Genomic DNA, 21,502 nt, shown 5'->3' with positions numbered 1-21,502 from the left:
GTGAGCGGGGGCATTTACATATTGTTCGTTCATTCCAGCTGCTAGACGCGTCCTTGTTCACCCGTATCGTGTCTTGCCAGCCCTCAAACGTTTCATAATTGAACGGAGTTATGCAGAAAGCAGCCGGTCCACAATTTAAAAAAAAATCCATATTGGTGTTATCGGGCGCAGTAAGGTCAATTCCGTGTTCTGCTAAAAACAGCCAGACCGCTTTCATTCAAAAAACTGTGATAATCACCTTCTGAAAATAGTTTTGATCACAAAAACGGCGTTTCTCAATTTGCAGAAAACCACCACAGCACCAGAAAAAGTTTACAGTCAAAATCATTAAAACTGGACAAATATATACAGTTACATATATAGTTACAGACGGCCTTCGTGGTGTAGTGGTCAAGATGCTTGACTCACACACGGAAGGTTCTGGGTTCAATTCCCGGAGAGAACACAAAAAAATAAAAATGTGATTTTTCTCAAGCCTGGGTGTTCTGTGATTCACCACTGTAATTGGTCCTCCTTGCCTGTTGTGGTGCAAAAAAAATGTAATGTAAAATGTACATTATTGTTACTAATTAAACTAATGTATTCGTTGTTTATTATTAATTTGTCAAAGTCAAAAACATTCCAATTGTTGTAAATTCGATTATTTACTCTTTTCACACAGGTGCTATTATCTTATTTTTACTTTTATTTAGCTGGCTGCTTTCTGCATAAATACGTTTAATTGAAGACATGAGTGGATGAAGGCGTTATTAAAAAGTAGCAGAAAACTAATTTTATGAGCTGAGTGTTGTGGTGTATTATTCATAAACTTCTTCCATATCCTTCTTTTCCTACCTGCTAACAAGCCTTTAAAACTTTAACCCCAGATATGTTTGTTTTTGTTTTTGTCACAAAACACCTATATCTACTCATGTCTACAGTTATGTTTATTTTTTATTTAAGAATTAAGCGACATTTAAAATGCGTAATTAAGTGATTTTATTAGCTTAATATTAAACGACGAAATAAAAAAATCACTAGGACAATTTTACGTGTAGAAGCTCAATATAATTGCGTGCTTTCTGTTTATGCATCTCTCTGAAATCGTTTGATAGTTTATAAATGAATTTAAAAAATAAAGGTGTTATGAATAATAATACTGCCAAAAATCAGTTACTTGCTAGAAAATTCCGTTCTTCGGGTATAGGGTAATCGGCCCTACGGGCTTCGTTTCATCTTTCCCGTAGGACTGGGTTGTTTTTTCAAGTTGAAAAGTAGTATGCGACACGTGTTAGCTCTCCGGCAATTTTCCCTCCGTTGCAACGTAAAAGAAACCGAAACAAAAAGACAAACACACTTTTGCGTTTTCCATATTAGTATGTATGTATTAAATACGTGTAAGAGACATTTTTCATTTATTTCCTCCATCGATATTAATACATTTTTCTAATCATTATCATATTTACGAGTATATTATAACAAAACCTTTTTCTTATATTTATACTGTTTGCGTTTTGAAATGATGAAAATTAATTCATATAATATTATGTTTTATGTTAACTTTATCAAAACGTTCAAATTAACTTTACTTAGATTTACTATGATTTAAGTAATTATAACGTATATATTAATCTGCAATATTTTAGAATCAATTTATCTCTTTCTCCTTAATTTACTTAACCTACATATTACCACATCTTTTTGGACAGCAAACGGTGCTAACATATCTTTTTTGTGACTTTTCTTTATCAAAGTACTAATCTTTCGATAAAATTATGCCTTGTGACCGTTACGTCCTTGAGCTTTCACACTTTTCCATTTCTCCATTTCAGGTTAAGTAAAATATAAAATTCTATGTTTGCCAATAGACCTCTGACTATTCAAAAAGTTTAATGCCCAAATCATGCATAATTGGCGAAATAAAGCTCCATTTAAGCCAAACTGGCTTAGAAAACTCGAATAAAATGATAGTGTTAGAAGAAACGAGAAGTCCATTTCCATAATATTTTATTATTTCTTTACTTTTTATCTACTATTTTTTTTTCTAAAGAACCTTCTTACTTTTATTGAAATGTACATTTACGCTTATAAATCTAATTAATAATAGGATAAATTCTGAACTTCCTAAATACAATATCAAGCCAATTGAATCAACCATTATTGTCTATGAAAATCTCCCTCAAACTACTTTGGAATGAACGATAAATGTATCAAACGAACCATTGCGCTAAGAGTACTTTAACTAAATCAAAGGAGATATAAAGTTTATGATATTATATATCATGCCAATTAAAAAGAACCGCTGAGAATGGAAATGCAGATACAGGAGTATAATTAAATAAACACGTTACAAGCACGTTCTTTTTGAACTCTCTCTCATAAATATTTGCATGTACCCATTCCACGCGGTTTTTCTTCATTATCTGATTAATTAAGGCTTTTTTGTAGGTTTTATAGCTAGTAATCAAATTTGATATCTTTTATGGACTGTACGCTACGTACAGGGACATGCAATGAGGTTTTCAATTAAGGTAATTCTAGACAAAAACATGAAACTGATTATTCATAGATGGCGCATTTATTATTTTTTGTATCAAAATATAATAAATAAATATTGCTAAAATAAATATTGATAAATAGTGCTTGTTACTGAGAAAATCAAATTTGCGAATGGCGGCGTTCAAGCAAATTATTTATTTATTTATTTTATTTATTTATTCATACAAATACATACATATTACAAAAAATACAATAATAACGTATCCCAAACTCTATGAAGCCAAGGGCCCTGTATTGAATTGGGATCCGACATAATGGAAAGTGAAAGCACTTACATAATCAAATAATAGCAAAAATAAAATTTCAATGTTATTACATAAACATAAATATATTTCAAAAAGCATCTGGACAACACGCTTAATAGTATCTAAATCTAGGCAATATCTCGCAGCAGTCTCCTGCAATGGTCTCTTTCCTTGGATAAAATCCAGACTTGTACACTCCTCTTGAAAATGGCTTTCGTTTTGGAGAACTTAATATGTTTATCCAGGATATTGAACACTATTGAAGATGTTCCTAAGTCAGCAAAATACATGACACTTTTTTCTTTACCTGGAAACCAGCGATTGGAACTAAAATTAAAACTTAATTATGAAATATGTACATACCTTGAACTCCAATTTTTTTATTAAGAACTGCTTGTAACTTTATACGCGATACTTTCAATTAGACGAACAAATTGTGACTGAAATCGTTTTAAAGTTTATATTTCTAATTTACTCATGTTTAATGACTTCTCAGTTACTACCCCGTGCATTAATTATGTTTCTTTGAATTGTTAATTGCTAATTGATTAACTAATTATTACATACAGTGGGAGTTTTCAAAATTGCTAAAGGCAGGAATAATGGACTTATTCGCTCCTAGAATCGGCATTTTTTACAAACAATCAATTTAGTACTTCTTATTGAACCAGTTGGTTTGGTACACAATATATTGAATTTGTCCAAATTTTTGCACACAAATACTGGATTTCACCCCTTGACCTAAAGAGTTATTAAGATTAATATATTACATCAAAGATAGAAAAAAATTCAGAGAAAGGAATATTAAAATTTATATTAATAACTTCTTACTTCTAACGGCTTAAGAGATGAAATCCAGTCCTCGTATTCAAACATTTAAACAATCTCAAAATATTGATATCTATGTCTGTATGCGAGAGGAAAACTACGGTTACTCCAAACATACTGAAATTGCGTTATTACTGTGTTGAAAGCAAAACTTTCGAGATAAATAGCGTTTACTCCTAATTTCTTTAATAACAAGATAATTTTTATTTTTTTACGTTTACGTCACATCACATTAGAGGTAAAATACAATTAGAAAACATACAATACCCAATAAAAGAAGGAGAAAAAACCCATATAATTTAATTAAATTGGCAAAGGTTACAATATTACTTTTAAATTTCTACTTTATTTTTTTCAAATCAGAAAATAAGGTTTTATTTTCACAAAAAAAAAATATATAACTTAATAAAAAATCAAAAATCAAAATCGAAAATTAAATCAAAATTAAAATCAAAATCTAAAATCTAAACTATTTTTATGTATGACAATAAATTCATGAAAATTAAAACCTTTTGATAGTGCATAGGTACTCTTTTTACATTTAATTATTTTTTAAATATTAAACTACACTTTCCTTACAAAAAATATTTTTACCATTTTTGAATAATACTTATTTTTAACTTATTACAAAGAACCTGAGTTTTGACTGCTGTAATTGTCAGTTCGTTCAATGTTTAGCTCCAGTCATTTTGCCATATTTGTGCGTTTTTGTGATTGTTTTCAAAGTTTATTTAGTTTTTCAATTGTTGCTGGTAAAAAAGTACTTTCTATATAAGTCAAATTCATTTTTTAATTTTCATCTTAATTTAATTTTTTTAAATTTAATGGTATTAAATTTTCAGTTTCAGTAGTAAATTGTAACAATAACTTTTTTTTGTTTTTCCCTTTGTTATATGATTTCATGGTTTGAAATAATTTAATTTTGTGGGAATATGCAAAGGATCAAATTCCGTCGTAAGGAACCTCCTGATATCCCGTCTACATCTTTATCAAACTCTTTATTATCCTCTTCCCCAACTTGACCAAATAAAGTAAGATAAAAATGATTATATCAAAAATATTCTAAATAATACCTCAAACATCTTAACCCTTATTTCTCGGTTATTTTCAACATCAAATCAACACTTCGAGGTTAATTACAAACTTTTGACACTAAACGTTTGTTATCAACCCTGAAGAAGGCATAGTACCTTTATTTTACCGAAACTAGTAAATAAATTATATAAAATAAAGTATCACATACAAAAAACAAAGTTGTTTCCTCAAAGAAATAATGCGCACAGCTATAGAGGAGCCCAAACGTAGGAAAAGCATTATATGACTATTGGGTATTAAGTTAGCTACTGTTTGCAGCAAAAAAATGCGCCGTATTAAGGTCGAGAATTGCCAAATAGATATCAATTTGCATTGTAAATACTCTTAAATATGTACCTGTGTATTTATTATTGCAGGGTTATTCCAATTTATTTTTCTTTAATTCGCCTATATTTATTTTATAAAATTGAAAATACGTGTGTGTCTTTAGCTTTTTATTTATTTATTCATTTTATTCACAAAATACTTATGTTACATTTATGAAGACATAAATCTCAACTCCATGAAACCAAAGTCGTGTGTTGGGTTTGTTTGTTTGTCCGTCACATCTCCGAAACGGCGAGTCGTAGCGGCCTGAAATTTGAACTTGTCAATTCGGGACAATAAATGCCAAAAATCAATGTTAATCATGGGAAAATATAAAAAATCAATTACCTGTAAAAACTGACTCCTTTCACACCTTTGACGCTTCTACTGCTGCAACCAAACATACTGCAATTCGCAATAGTCAATTTTTATTTATTATAACGTAAATATCCAAGTTATTAACAAACAAAGCCAAGCACAGCGACAAAAGCATCCGATAGAACCGTTATGCCTATGTTGTCAAATAAAACAAAATGGCCACCAATTTGTTGCTAACCAACATCGCTTGCGTTCTATGAAACATAGTGATAGGGCTTCTCTATAGGTTGACGCGTTATTACTCTGACGTCGTTTTATTGTTAATATGATATATTGGAAACGTATCTCCATTTAGAGCATTTAAAAAATCTTAAAACCAATAAAAAACATTAACGTATTAAGTACATATGAAAATTAATATATTTTAAAAAACAAATTTACTTAAAAGCCACTTATATAAATCTTGATGCTCAAAGTATAAAAAAATCACTTATTTGATTCTAAAAAGTTGGGTTTTGGAGATACTGTACTTTACCTCTCGCATACTGATATATTATATCACGTCAACGTATAAAGCAGTGGCGAATTGTTATGTATTTTATAGGTAATCTACAAAAAAATGTTAATTTATTTGTACCAACATATAAGTACATAATATGTAAGTAATATAATTGTAAATTACTATTTTTGCTGTGTTTCTGTGAAAATTAACTTAAACAACAATTATTATTAACCTCGCAATATACGTAGCTTTATTTTACACTATATTTGTACAAAAAAATATTTACAAATACCACAATGACATTCAGCAGTAAATGCCAACACTGAGCACTAGCCGATTCCTTTTAAAATGAATAATGCCACTGCGAACGCCACATATCCTATGTGATACATAATATGTCAACGGTATGCTATCAAAGAAAAATGGTCCTTGGAAAAAATGTTCGAAATACTAGTTTCCAATTAGAGAATCTTCACATAATATTTGTAATCTGAAAGCTTGTTTTAGTACTAAAAAAACTGACTTAGGTATAAAGATGTAAAATATAGTATTTTTTTGTATGGAGGAATAAGCTGAGGTAATCGACTAGTTTAGTCACTGAGATCGGGCTGGGCGCTAACGCACTTCATACATTTCTTTTGTAGGAAGATAAACGGTCGTGGTGATGTAAATAAATAACAATTATTTTAATATAACGTTTATATTTGAAGCACTAACTTTGTGGTTATTCATTATAATAAAATAAATAAAACAACTTTGTTTTTAACCCCATAGAACTTAATACAATAAAACAGGTTGCTAATAATAATGGATATAATGAGAATTTAATTAATAAATTATTAAATCAAAAACAAAAATGCAAACTTATAAATAAATATTTATATTCTACTCGCACAGTAAATAACGCAAACCCACCTAAATAATGGAGGCGGATTCTTTTTATAAATGACATTTTTTCAAAACCAATATCTAATTCCTTACAATCAAACATTAAACCGGCTTTCTACACAACTAATAATATCGGAGTATTGTTAAAAAATCAAAAAGACAAAGTCCATAAAAAAAATAAATCCGGGATATACCAATTAAATTGTAATGATTGCGATTCAATCTACATTGGAAAAACTAAAAGAAACTTTAATATTAGAGTAAAAGAACACTTAAGATGCTTAAATAATAATAAGTTTTCTGAATTCGCAAATCATCTGATAAAAAATAATCATAACTTCAATAAAGACACTGGATTAAAAGTACTTCATTTTGAAATTAAAAGATTAAAATTAGACAACTTAGAAATTTTAGAAATTAAAAAAGGGATTTATAATAAAATAAAAAAAATTAATTACCAAATAAACAATATATCTTTTAGTACTCTCCTGTCTAGCTTCGAAAATATTGATATCAAATTACCACCCTTGTACGGAAAAAAAAAGACCTGATTGTTTGAACGAAGAAGCTTGTTTGCTTTGAAACCGGTCGGTGGAAAAAATAATACTAAAAAGATTAGTAGTTAAAAATAAAGTTGTTTTATTTATTTTAACAATTATTTTATTTATTTTCGCATAAACATATAAACTATAAAACATTATTACCGAAAGTCAAATATAATGGTGAACTGTGCATAATCGCTTATTTTGACGATTCACCCCTGGTATACAGATGCTTGCTTTTAAACCAATCCCTTTTATTGAAACTAAAATAAGTAGAATTGTAATTAATTCACAAAAACACGATTCACCGAACCCACTTAATTATTTTTCTTTTGTATTATACACGTGTTTTTATCTTCTTTGTTCCTTTATAGTGTTCTTAGAATATGCCAAGTAAAATTACTTTGTCTCAAAATCAAATAACCCATCAATTCTATTGACAACGTTAAATTACGGTATAAGAGAGTATAACATGCCGAGCACCTTCGTTTTGTCGAAGAAAAGTACTTACTTCTGCATGAATACACATTAATCTCATGCAAATCTGAGAAAATTTCCTAAGGCCCTTTGCACACGGAGAAACTGAAACCAAACTAAAAGTGGCTGGCGACAGCAGTTCCAAACTAGTTGGAGACCAAGCTTCTCTCACGACGCTATTCAAGTTTTACCATTTCAGTCATCCTCTCGATTCACAGTGTAGTGTCATTGTCATGCGTTTAAAACGCCTAAAGAATCAAGTAATAATAATAATAAATTTCGTCAATTTTTATAGCGCCGTTTTCGTGAGTAATCACTTCAAGGGCGCTGTACATTACACTTAAATAAAAAAATAAGGTCTATCTACAGGCTAACTCTTAATTACTATTTACTAACAGACAAATTTTACAAATCATGTAAGACACATAATATGGTACTTTTAACAATTACATCTAAAAAGTAGCACCAGTAATGATGAAGTATTTTTTTTATTTTAAATTTTCTTTTATTTAGGAAACATACAGTACAGTTACATATTTTTATATTTTACACAGTTAGACTTCACTCTAATGGACCAGTGAAGTTTATATTTTATAAAGTAATTATATGTAAGGTTATTAATGAAAGTACAAAAAAGAGAAGGAAAAAGATGTCATTCTTTATGCCTAATTATTCTTAACACAGGCGAAATCGTTTAAAAATATGAAATTGGGTTTTGCTTTTTGCACATTGTTTTTAAACTTGTTTTATATTTTCAAGTATAATAAAAAAATCTTCAGAGCTTTCTCGGAAAAAGCGGAAATAATCTGTCCTAATTCGTCTTAAGAACAGTGCAGAAATTGTATCATGCGTTTCCTGTATGTAAAATATAGATTATCAAAACATCCAAACGATTGATGATAAATTACTGATGTGCACTGATATCAAATTGTTGATAGCCAGGAAAATAGTATATGACCTCAAGTCCCCACTAGAAAGTAAAAGAAATACTGAACAATTACTATATAATCGGTCAGTTACTCGGTTACTCGAGTAAAACGTTTACGCGGTTACCCTGTTTACTTAGCGCGTAATAAATACACTCGAAGCATGCCGTCGTTTTCTTCTATCACCTCCGACTAGATAAGAGCTTCCCTGCTTTTTCAAGCATATGATCATAAATACAAAAGTATTGTTGAACCTCTTAAACAAATTTAATGTTTTTTTGGTCGGACATTGCGCCAATTTATCGAAAGTACCTCAAAACTATTGCGCAACTAGAAACTAGCAACGCGCTAGCGACTAGCATTGCAAGAAGCGTCAGGATGGTTGAGTCGTCGACATTAAAAACTGTCATTTGGAAAGTTGTGGCGTGTGCGGTTCGCCATTGAAATGCACAGGAAAGCAATTTGAGTTGCCAAAATGTTTTTTTAGTTGCTTCGTGTGCAAAGGGACTAAGGCAGTTGTTGAAATTCGAATAACAATCAAATATATTTTTTCCAGTGGGTATTTAGATATTTAATTTATTAGATCGATTTGATTCAATAGCTACTCTCAGGTAAAAATTCTGAAAAAGGAAATCTAGTAAGGATAAATCCACCTTCTGATATAGTTGGTGCATTCGCCTACTATACTTGAGGTTCCGGGTTCGATTCCTGGGAAGGTTGACATGAAGTATTGATCTGGATAGTGGTTTTAAACAGCAATATTACATTGTCCCTGGACTGGCACCTGAATTGTAATGCTGATTACCATACCTTCATGTTACAAAAATGATCAAGGTACTTTATAGCTGGTGTACCAAAGTAGTGCAATATGCACAGTTAGGTGTGGACAGGGAATTATAAAAATAATGAAGTGAGTGATTGTAAGTGATTTTGCTATATTGAAATTGCGTGCAGTGAGATGATTACTTGTCAATTTATACATTAATAACTTCTTTCATATTGTTTTCATTGTTTATTTATATTTATGTGTATATATTATTTATATGTATATATCAGTGGCGAATATTGATTTTATTTACAGGTAAGCTATAAAAATATATCATATATTTGTACCTACATAGAAGGTACATAATATAATGTAAGTAATATATACTATAAATTGATATTTTTCTGGGGTTCGGTGTGATACAACAATTCTCATCCATGAAATCAACTCAAACGATGTTACTTCGTGATATATTATTTTATATAGATATATTATGAATTACTTTAATACATATCTCATTAAAAAATAAATAAAAAATAGCATTATGAATTCAGTCGATATTGGGTATTCAATTGAAATTTAAACTGGCCGAATTGTTTTAGAAATTAATACTACTAAAAACGGCCGCGTCGAGCGCTATTTGTCCTGCAATATGACGCATGAAAGTAATTATGCTCTTATGTCAAAAGTAACATCTCAAAGAAAAATAGCCCTTAAGATATAATGTTTGAAATACTGTTTTCCAAATCAAGAATCTTCAAATAATTTGTGTGATCTGCAAGTTTAATTTAGGAAAAAAAAACCCGCACTGGGGTTTAAGGCATTCAAAATATAGTATACTTATTTTTATAAAAAAATAAGCTGGAATGATCGGCTATTTTCTTGACTCATCGCAGGCACTGGACGCGTTTTATTAATATTAATATTTATATTTATAATAGTTATTATTAATTTGTTTTTCTGTAAATAAAGTTACAGTAAAACATTATGATGGTTAGTCAAACATAATGGTAAGCTGCGCATAATCGCTTCCATACACGGTTCGCCCCTGATATATATGTGTATTTGTGTATTGCTGACCTAATAACGAATTTTTCTCTCCCTGAACTGTCTTACGGTCAATAGTGTGATGGTCAAACATGTGAGAAAATACAAATAAAATGTTTAGGACATAAGGTAAATATTCTTACTAACTAAATTAATTTCGAAATTAAAATTATGTGTACTAAACTAAAATATAATATTTTATTGTTCAGCCGTGTTCTATAAGTTATTTTCTTATGATCCGCTAGTTAAATATTGTGAACTCATTCGGTAATAACTACTTTTTAATATTTTTTTATAATATATTTCATTAATGGAACATGTTTTTTTTTAATTTATACAAATCTACTTTTATGCATCTTGTAAATCGTCGTTGCACATCAAATATTGGCCATGTGACTCAGAGCACATTCTAAGAAAATCGATAAAAACGATTTAAATAAAAAACTAAACCGAAAATAACACGTCTGGTGTATTAACGAAGTAGGAAAAATACAGTTTTTCAGTAAAATAATATATTTATTTAAAATATTAATTACTTTATGCCAAAAAGTCGCATTTTGATGATGTTCTCAGAATGTGCTCCGAGTCACATGGCCCATATTTGATGTGCAACGACGAAATGTTAAAACTGTAACTCTCCAAAAAAAGAGACTAACTCTTGTGCTTGAAGAGTGACTTACACTGTTATAGTTGTATATTTTGTGGAGGTCATCACCATCAAGCCGTAAAGTTGACAGGGTTGAACACTGTTCTGGCCCGCAACGCGTAACCCGACGCAACGTCAGCTCGGACGAGTAATTAAACGTCACGCAGTGAAAGAATATGCACATTTCATCTTGAAATTTCGTGTCGCCCGTCCACCAGCTCTTCGCCATTGTTCGCTATTGTAAATTCCTTCTGTACAAAATTGTCAGGATGTAACTCGTATGTATCTACTCAATAAATAACCTAAATTGTAACCCATCTTTCTCATTTAACCTCAAATCAATTCACGCGCACACATCCATACAATTTATTGGAATTTATATAATTATAAACAACATAATTGCAGCAATAACTTTGGTAAATTAAGTCATGAATCGCTCAAATTTGGGTGCTTAGCCGAGAAAGAAAAATATTTATGTGTTCGAGTATTCTATCTTTTATTTTTTATTAGAGATAAATTGGTGAGTTTTGTTGTTTAAACAGTAAGAATTCTTTAGAATGAATTTTTTTTTCGAGATAAAAAGTAGCCTGTAATGATTGTCGGTCTTTTAAATATTGCTTTTAAAAATTCGACGAGCAGTTAGTGTATGGAGACGTAGTAATATTATTCTGTTTTAATAGTATTTCATTTTTCCAGAATGAGTCATATTTAAAGGGATCAAAAATAACTTGTGATTCTTGTCAGCTTTCTGGCTATCCCTATACAATCACGTTGATTGGTTGCTAAATTGCAACGCGAAGAAAATTCAAACAAACATACAAGCAATTTTGCATTTATAATATTATAATATCTTTTTTTATTATCAATTTTTCACGCCCATAAGGCTTTTACATATTATATAATAATAGTTGTATTATAACACGAGTGTATAAACAACATCTAATTTTAAAAATCTAAAGAAATGAAAAGAGAAAACAGTGTTTAGAATTATAGTTGGTGTAGAAAAATATAAAGAAGCTCTAAAAGAGGGGGAAAAAATACGTGAGATATTAAAAATAAAAAGTTAGAAAAACAAATAAAATACCAACATATGTAACATAAAAAAATACAGTTTAAAAGTTTAAAGCAGATAGATACGTTATATTATAATACAATTTAATCAGAATATCAATTATAAAACATGTACATAGTTTTTTTTTAAATTTATAAGACTCGCGTTAAATGCATCGATGTTAGCATATTGGTTCGCAATTACATGCACCCTTGTAAGTGTGGATTGTGTTTTTGGCTAATAAAAGAATACATTTTTGATAATCTTAGAACAGGGTGCATTACTATAGACCGTCAAAGTAACTCAATTTAAATGTTTTAATTTTACGTTAAGTGTGTTTAAAGTAAAATAGTAAAAAAAAATAAAAAAAATTGATATTACATTATATTACTTCTGCGTTAAATTTGCTTACAAATTGTAACTTCATTTATACCGATGTATAAATTTTAAATTCACCTTTTCTGAAGTACATTATTTATAAACCGAATCTTAATGGAAATGGTGATGCGTGGTTGGTTCTGGAATGTTGAACGATATGCCAGTCAAAGATTACACCACGAAAAATTTATTTTTACCTTCACAAATCCACCATATAAAATTACTGATAGGTAGGCACAGGAAAGTAAACATTTTTACGGTTAAATTTACCCTCGTAATTTTAGAGGTTAAATATTCTTCATCATTTTAACCACAGTTTTAAAAAAATATTATGTGTCTTCCTCGTAAGCAAATAGTCAGTGCGTTTGCATACCATGCAAGAGGTCTCAGATTTAAATTTCCGTCATTTTTTAAATTAAATATTTATAAGAAGTGGGTTTTAGAATGGAATATTTCTTAGTCCCAGGACTAGCACCCTGAGCCTACAACTGATCATCTTACCTTTGCGTTACAAAAAATATCAAGATACGTTGCGATTGATGTACCAATGCTGTGCCCTGTACACCATTATGTGCCGAAAGGAACGATATTGACGATGAAATCGTATAGTAAGCTTAAACAAGATGCTCGTCTTCGAGGCCACAGTCTCCGGCTGGAAAAGACGAGATTCAATCTAAATCCACGGAAGAGTTTCCTGAGCAATAGGGTTGTTGACGGTTGGAATCAGCTGTCACATGAGCTGATCTCAATAAGATGTCTCGCTAGGTTTAAAAATGAACTAGATTTGTTTTGGAAAAGTTAAAGTGCTCTGACAACTAACTATCTTTACAATAGATTTAAGCATATCAGCTTTAAGCTGATCGCTTAAAATAAATTTAATTATGACAGAAATATTTATTGTTATTTTAACTTGCAGATATTGATGCAGTAATGTTATGTTTTTTTTTACTGAGAAATAGCTTATTCAGCGAGATCGATCTAGGTAGGTATTGGAAAATATAAGTTGAAATCCATTTCAGCGTTGTTTAAATAGTTGCCAACTATGCTTTTAATATTTCTGATTGACCGTTGTTATAAAACTATCATCAAATATTGTTTTACCAAATTAATTCTTCACATCATGAAATTTGTTTAGAAATTTTAAATACCGGGTTGTGGTCCCATAATACAGCCACGGTCGGTCATCTCGGACTCACAGCTGAAACTGTAAACACAGATAACTCGGTTCCAATTTTTGTAAAATTATGCGTTGTTCACTCGAAGACCGGACCATACTGTCATTTCCCAGATTTGGACCTATTGTCTCAATGTGAACATAAATCTGGAGGACAGGACAACGGACCGAGACATTGTCCTAGAGGTATACAGGCAGCCTATATCCGCAGAATAATGGATCACCTCCGCGCGTCGTCGTGTATCCATTTTTGAAATGAGAAAATTCAGTGCCATGAGAAATTGGATCTAATTTATTTTCTTACACCCTGTAAAAATGAGAGCTTTTAATTTTGTAGCGAAGTTTCTCAAAAATGAATAAAAAAATAAAATCAATAAAAATTAAATACCATGAACTACGTTACAAATTTATCCGAATCAACCAATCATAGATTGTAATAGATTTTTGATTTTCGGGAAGCCAACTCTCTAATCAGCAGAACTCACCGACGAGAACTTATGACGTCACGAGCGGAGTAATTACAAAACTTTTAAAAATCATAGCGCTGATAATGCATAAAAAAAATAGGATTTTGATTAGTTTGATAGTCTATTAAAAAATAAAATAATAAATAAAAACCACTGAACTTCTTCATTGTTGTATTGTCCCACTACTGCCCTGTCCTGCGTAGTCAAAGCTTTTCACAGGACTGGGACAACGTAATGTTTTTCTGTCTATTGTATTGTTCTCGTAGGAACTTTACTTAATTTATGCTTAAAACTTTACCTTATGGTTTGGCGTCACATATTCCAAACGTTTGCACTAAATCAACTGTTTTCTTTTCTATTAGAGCTCCATCTTGCCGATCCGTGATTGAAGTGATAGATGGAGAGTGGTCAGCTGCCGACAGGAGCAACAACGCTCTAGAAAAACCCCTTCTTCTGAAATTGTGCAGCCCAGCTTCTCGACTGGCTCGGGATGGAGCCGGGCGCTTCGTGGAACCAGGAACCCTCGTGTCCAAGGGCCGTTCCCTCACTCTCCTCCTCAGGAGACCAACACCGCTACACCAAGCCAGCGACATGGAGTATCTGGACGGGGCTTTTATGTTCCATGATGGTAATACAAATATCAATAAAAGAAAAACATTTTTTCGTGCAATTTAAAAAAAAAATCATAACAATCACATATAATTAGATAGACAAATTTCAAACACGTGATAAATAAAATTTTTAGTTAAATTTATTGTGACAGAGAGGAAAAAGACTTTCCAAAAGGATATATGGAAGTCTAGGCGTTTACAGGGCTTGTGACATGTCATTGGCTGGTTTAAGTAGCTACTTTACACACTGTATAACATTCTCAATTCCGCCAATGTTTAAACATAGACATTTCCTAAACTTTTCCGTTTAACAGGCGTGGCGCAGTTGGTTAGACGGCCAACTGTGAAACTGGCGTCGTGTGTTCGATTCCCGTCAGTTGTAAAAAGGAAACCCAAGAAATATTTTTTTCTCAATTGGTCTGGGTGTTGTGGTGTATTTTTCATTGCCTCCTTCCATATCCCCTCTATCTAAATAGAAGATTAGCGGGTTGTTTCTTTTTTTTAATGTTACACAGTGTGTAAAGAGGCCACTTAAACCAGCCAATGACAAGTCATAAGCCTTGTAAATCCCTAGACTTTCATATTCCCTTCTCGAACGTGTTTTCCATTTCTGTTGCAACAAGTTAGGATCTAAATAACTCCCTAGGGGGGAAATCTAGTCTGTTTACAAACATTTGAACATACTCAAAACACTGTTGATGTTTTAATTTGTGGCCTTCCCTGTTTTTCACCCACCGTTGTTTGTGCCCAACAAAAAAGAGTCATAACTTAAAAACGCGAAATTTCCGGGAGAGCCAAAAAACTTAATAAACACACTATTTTATAACCATGTACCTACGTATACTTCTATTCTTCATTGTTTTTTTTTGTAATGTTTTTTTCTTTACCAAGTTTTCTTTCCAAGGTGTCATAAATATTTAAATTTGCAAAAACTTCGAGGCCTTATGTCCTCCTTTCTGTTGGAGCAGAGCAAGTGTCCGGGACCCTGCAGCCGGGGGGGCTGTGCGAGGCGCAGTACTACGGGGCGAGCAGCGCCCCCGCCGGATTGCTAGCGAGCCCCGCGGCGGCGCCCCTCTTCTGGAACGTGGATGGGCCCCTTCGTTGCCGGCACCACTTTGTGCCTGCAGCCAACCAAAGCGTTACTATTACAGTAATTATAATGTTTCTAATTTAAATTACTCACCAGTTTTTATCACTAAAAATCAGTTATGTTTATTTTGATTTTAATGTGATTTTCCTATCGATTTTTCAATAAAAATTCGTATCAATGTTATTGATCTAAACTCTCAAGAATATTTTGGCTCTCGCATAGAGTATAGATGTATCAGAGTATGATCAAATATATTTGATGTAATTTTTACCAAAAGAAAATACACTTTTTTTTAATCAACGGAATGTGCAGAAGTTAATTTCTAGTAACCTCTAATATTTATTTTTAATACGAAACTACCATTAAAAATCTATTAAAAAAATAATCCTTTTTAGTTTTCGGGTTTAAAAACAAACCACATTTAAAAAGGCTTGCAGTTTTTTTTTTTGGCATTTTTACAATTTTTTTTTATTTCAAATATTATTTGTAAACCCACATTTAACAAAACATTTAAATAAAATAATAAAACGGCTTGCCGTTACGTCACGCATAATGCTCGCCGAGTGCGCTTCTAACAAACATTGCATACAAGTATGGCGCGTTAACGCAGTACGTGCTGTTTATCCTGTAGGATGCTTGTTTTCTGGTAATTCAAAGTATGCGTATTTAAAACCAATGAAGAAAGTTCATCAAAGTCCCACGTAACAAATAATAAACTGTTACCTTAGTACGTTTTTGCTAATTAAAATATTAGGTTTAGGAATAAGTTCGTAGCGTTTCTATCAACGAGTGTTATTTTAATAAAAAACAATTATTATACCAATAAATTAAGCAATAATAAATTGCTGTTTACGACCTGCAACCACCTCTCGGCCAATTGGTTGATTTCGTTCCGCCAAAAATCGCCCGGCCCGGTGTCTAAGAAGTAGTAGAGCCAGTTTTTGAGGTCCTCGTCGTCGTTAAAGGTAATGCTCCTCATTTAGTACGACATTGAGCGGAACAGGTGTTAATCACTTGGCACCAGATCCAGAGAATATGGATGCTAGAGAACCTCCCACTCGAGCCCCTGGAGTGCGGGTTTGACGACTTGTGCAACATGGGGCCTGGCGTTGTCATGAAGGAGTATAGTTAGGCTTTATCAATCGGGTCTCTTCAACTGAATTGCCTCATTTAGGCGGCGCAGTTCGGTAACATAAAGTTTCTGGTTGACCATACTGTTTCTTTCGAGCATTTTCCAATGCAACATTTTCGTTTTTAGTACCACCAAGCGCAGATCATGGTCTTCTTTAGGTGGAAGTCTTTCTTGATTCTCGGCTTTGACGTATCTCTAAAAATGTAATTATTCTAAACATTGATTAGCACCGTTTTTTTAGAGCAAAATAAGCTCTTTCAAATAAATAAAAACACTTTGCCAAACTGAAAACAAATCGTATTAGGATAATTCCTTAACCAATATAAAACATGAAAATACGCTTTCGTCAAGATTGTTAAGCGCTCTACAATTCGCTCATTTCTAATTAGTGAAATATGTGTTTTTTGTCTTATTTTCTAGTTTCATAATTTATAAATGTAATTTTCAGATTCAAACTTTAGGACGAGTTTCACGTGACAGACACTGTGAGACAGCCTGTGGAGACAGTGGTTGCCAATGTCGGCCTGCCAAGCTTCAACTAGCGGAGTTGGATCACCTTCTGCTGCTGGCTGAAGATGGCCAGATAGCAGCCTGCCTCTGCGGGAACTTTAGGGTGAGTTATTTAAGATCAGGTTTTACGCCAAGTTTCATGTCACACTTTTAAACAGCTTTAGAAACCGCTTAAGATCATTGATTCTAAAACAAATAAAGAAGATTACGTAATGATTAATTGCTATTTAACATCAATTTTAAAAAGACTATCTGCATACTTTGTTTATAAAAATATTTATAATAATGTTTGTTTGTTAAATTTTATCTACATAACTCATTCGCGGAATATGAAGGTGCACTCTTGTCAGCCAAACTTTTTTTCATTTTTTTTTGTTCATTTCTAACTGTCCGCAATTATTAATTCGCAATTATAAACGTCTTTATTGAGAGATATAGTTTTCTAGGATACGTTCTTTAGTATTACTTATTATTTATTTATTCATTCAAAATTACACTCGTTTAAATAGTAATTAACTTATAAAGGCTTTTTAGGCTGTGTCCGTATCAAGCCATAATAATTATCAATAAAAATTAAATAGTAAAATTAATTCAATTAAATCACAATGACATGTGATGCAATAGCATAACAATAGCAAATAAAAAAATGCCAAAGAAGAAAATGTAAAAAAAAACAGATCAATATTAAAATACAAATTTAGGTTCATACATAATCAAATAATTAAAAATAATGGTACCATTGAAATCAATAGAAAAAATATGTAAAAACATAATTGAAATGATAATTGAGATATGGTTTCTAGAAACTCACTTTATAATGTAGTAAGAAATGAGAGTAATAAATAATATGCCTAATAATATTGAGTACTAAATTAAATAATATAAAATTACATTGTGAAAAAACGTAAAAAATATCAAGATATATAAAACGCAAATAAAAGTATGGAAGAAAAGCAGATTAGTCATTTTCCGCTAATCTCAAACTTTAAAAGATTGACAAAATCGTACCTTATTAATTTATTTATATAAAGAAAACTGTAAATCGCAAATAAATTAAAAAATAATTGCCTCTATGAAATATTATAAGCTGTTGTTTTCTTTAATAAAATAAAATCATTAATACGGTAAAATAATGTATTCTCTACTCCGTTTGTTTTTATAGTAAATTAGTAATTTGATTATGATAATAAAATAGAATTTAGTAGCTAATTTTTTGCATTTTTGTGGTAATAGAGATTTTATTTTATTAGATTGTAAAATCGTTCATACAAACATTTATAAAAGTTATTATTTTGTATTATTTCTCCAAAAGTAGTATTTTCCAATATGCTTGGTTAGAAGTTTTTAGTTGTTCTACTTTTTTCGTATTTTTTATTGGCAATATAATGGAGTAAATTTTCAAAGCACATACTTTAAAATAAATAATTTGCCTCTACGTTCACTTTATTTGCAGTTTCCATTTTACATGGCCAAAGGCAAACTAAAAACTCGTGTGTCACGTCATTAAATCCTTAAAACTTTTCACGGGAACACGAATATACGTGTATACGTACTTACGTAACATGTCGTCTAGTTTCAGCCCTAGAAATATGTAGAACAGACTACCCTCGAGGAATATAGTATAATAACGTATTTATTACTTGCGTTTTATACATACAAACATACACATTGTATTCTCCCTTACTTCGAGTTCCGCTGATATACGATCTTTTTCTAATCCCTCTTTATAAAGAGAAATTTTATAAAATAGTGTTACTTATTTACAAACAAATATGTTGAAGTTTCTTTCAATCAAGTGTTACACTTAAAGAATGGTTTTACATTTCGTATTTTTTCTATTAATTTTAAAACGTAAACCTTACACATTATTGTGTTTTTTTATTAGCTTTACTTTGGTTTGCTATCTATTTTGTTTTTAAAAATACACGCAGCACCTGACAATGAACTGCTTTTGGAGCATTTTGTCATCAGATATCGAAGAAAAAATCTAATTAAAAAATTTACATGATACATGTTAAGTAAAATAGCGTTTTTCATATTTTGATTTCTTTCTTAGATTATAATAAAAGCAAAGGCAATACATGTACATACATAATTAAGTACATATTTTGAATGTCTATCACGAAAATCATTTTTCGTATTAAAAACAAAATTAAATCTTTTTTTTTTTTGTTTCATATATTCGGTCAATATGTATGAAGAAAGATATATGTATAAATAATGTACCTTATTATATTTATAATAAATAACTGGTTCACTAAAAACTTTCAATGTGTTTCCTGATTCGCTGCAGTGCAAAAACAACTGTCATAACTGTCGAGAGTACACAAAATAAACCCAACAAAACTAACAAAAATTTAACCAATCATTTCTGATGCGTTTCAAATGTTAATTAATTGATATATTGATTTACAAATATGAACGAAATGCCCTCGATTCATTCAGTTAACTTTTATGAACTGACTTGTGTTTTGTGTGAATTTATGTATGATCAAATAACGCAGGATGCTTTTAAAACAAACGTTCTATTTTGTATAGATAAATATCACATATTTCATCGCATTGTGTTACGCAAACTGTCGCATGTCGCCATATTCCATTTCCGCGATATCGGAATGGGGTGAACATCACCCATAAAATAGATTTTAATTTTATGCTTGTTTTTATATCTTTTGTTCAACAATATTAAATACACAGTGGTGAACAAACCTTCGTTCTAGGATCTTTTAATATTATACTTCAGACAAGACCATCAAAGTATTGTATGTGTACCTATGCATATTTAAACTAATCTTACACGATCCGCGAGTATGTATACTAACGATTTTCAGCGATAGGATACATAGACAACAAACCCACTATGGTTTACATATTATGATGAACATATTGTTTCCTTGGTGAAAAAACATAGCCTTAATGTGAACTTAACCTTAATTTTTAAAAAAATCACTTCTGTGTACGTTGTCTGGATAATAAAAAATATTTCTTTATTTCGTCGTAATACCGACATTTGTTCGGCCAAATGTATAATATAATATATTATATTTGTAATGCATTACTGATTTACAACAAATTTCAAATTAAAACGTTTTGAAAATTTTGCTAAAAAATTGTGTTAGGTATATTTAATTTCAATTCACCATGAAACCAATAGTATTTAAATTTAGTTTACCAAAATTAGGTCTAGAAAAAGGGCCCGGTATATTAGATATTCATATATCGCAGTGACGTCAGGAGCTTATTTACCACTCACCTCCATCTTTAGATAGTTACAATAGCAACCTACATATAAATATAAGATTGTAAAGTTTTACGAAACATTTGAATTATAAAACTTTTTTGACATTAAAACATTTAAATTTTTATCAATAATATTCGAAATTGTGAGAAAGAGATACGCATATATCCTAGGTTCTTGATTTTTTATTTTCTCTGAAAAAAATTTATGGTAATTAATATTTTACTAGCAGGCAACAGTCGGCTATCCCCGATTGTTCCATGTTATCAAATAATACATTAATTAATAAATATGATTGTCGATTTTGATAGACATAGATTTCGTAAGACGCTTGACATTGGTTTAGTTTTTTGGTTTGTTTTGCTTTGTTACCAATGCGAATAACGTGTTAGTATTTTTAACTGTACATACGCACACTGCTTGTTCATAGATGTACGCGAAGATGCATGGTCAAAAAATAAATAATGGTATAAACTTAGAAATAAATAACCAGTTGAAAATTAAGATTTAAAATTATATTGCAAAAATGTAAATAAAAAATATAACAGTGTTAATATACATAAAGTTACAGTACATAAAGTCGAGTTGTGGTCCCGCGGCTAGTGTCGCAGACTCACAGATCAAAGGTCCAAAGTTCGCACCCCGCTCTACCGCAACCTAATTCGCATTCGCATTTCCTAATAACGAGTTGTTTATTACTGGTTGAAAATGGCACCCAGAATTGAAA

At 30.9% G+C, this 21,502-nt stretch overlaps 1 protein-coding gene across 2 annotated transcripts in view; it reads left to right on the top strand.

Annotated features, from left to right (window-relative positions):
- The window catches only part of LOC148281809 (uncharacterized), a 376,481-nt gene that overhangs the window by 306,360 nt on the left and 48,619 nt on the right, over positions 1 to 21,502 (top strand). Inside the window, exons 11-13 of one of the 2 annotated variants that reach the window (XM_088226083.1) lie at positions 14,557 to 14,822; positions 15,771 to 15,955; positions 17,476 to 17,640. In XM_088226083.1, coding sequence (XP_088082209.1) covers positions 14,557 to 14,822; positions 15,771 to 15,955; positions 17,476 to 17,640 — 616 coding nt within the window. The remainder of the gene's footprint in view (positions 1 to 14,556; positions 14,823 to 15,770; positions 15,956 to 17,475; positions 17,641 to 21,502) is intronic. The other variant, XM_088226082.1, reaches the window with a different exon arrangement.

The sequence above is a fragment of the Micrasema longulum genome, unplaced genomic scaffold (assembly GCF_059751315.1).
Source record: "Micrasema longulum isolate JH-2025_06_02 unplaced genomic scaffold, ASM5975131v1 h1tg000406l, whole genome shotgun sequence".
Lineage (NCBI taxonomy): Eukaryota > Metazoa > Arthropoda > Insecta > Trichoptera > Brachycentridae > Micrasema > Micrasema longulum.
The sequence above is the reverse complement of the archived record's forward strand: the minus strand, read 5'-3'. Positions and strand labels throughout refer to the sequence as shown.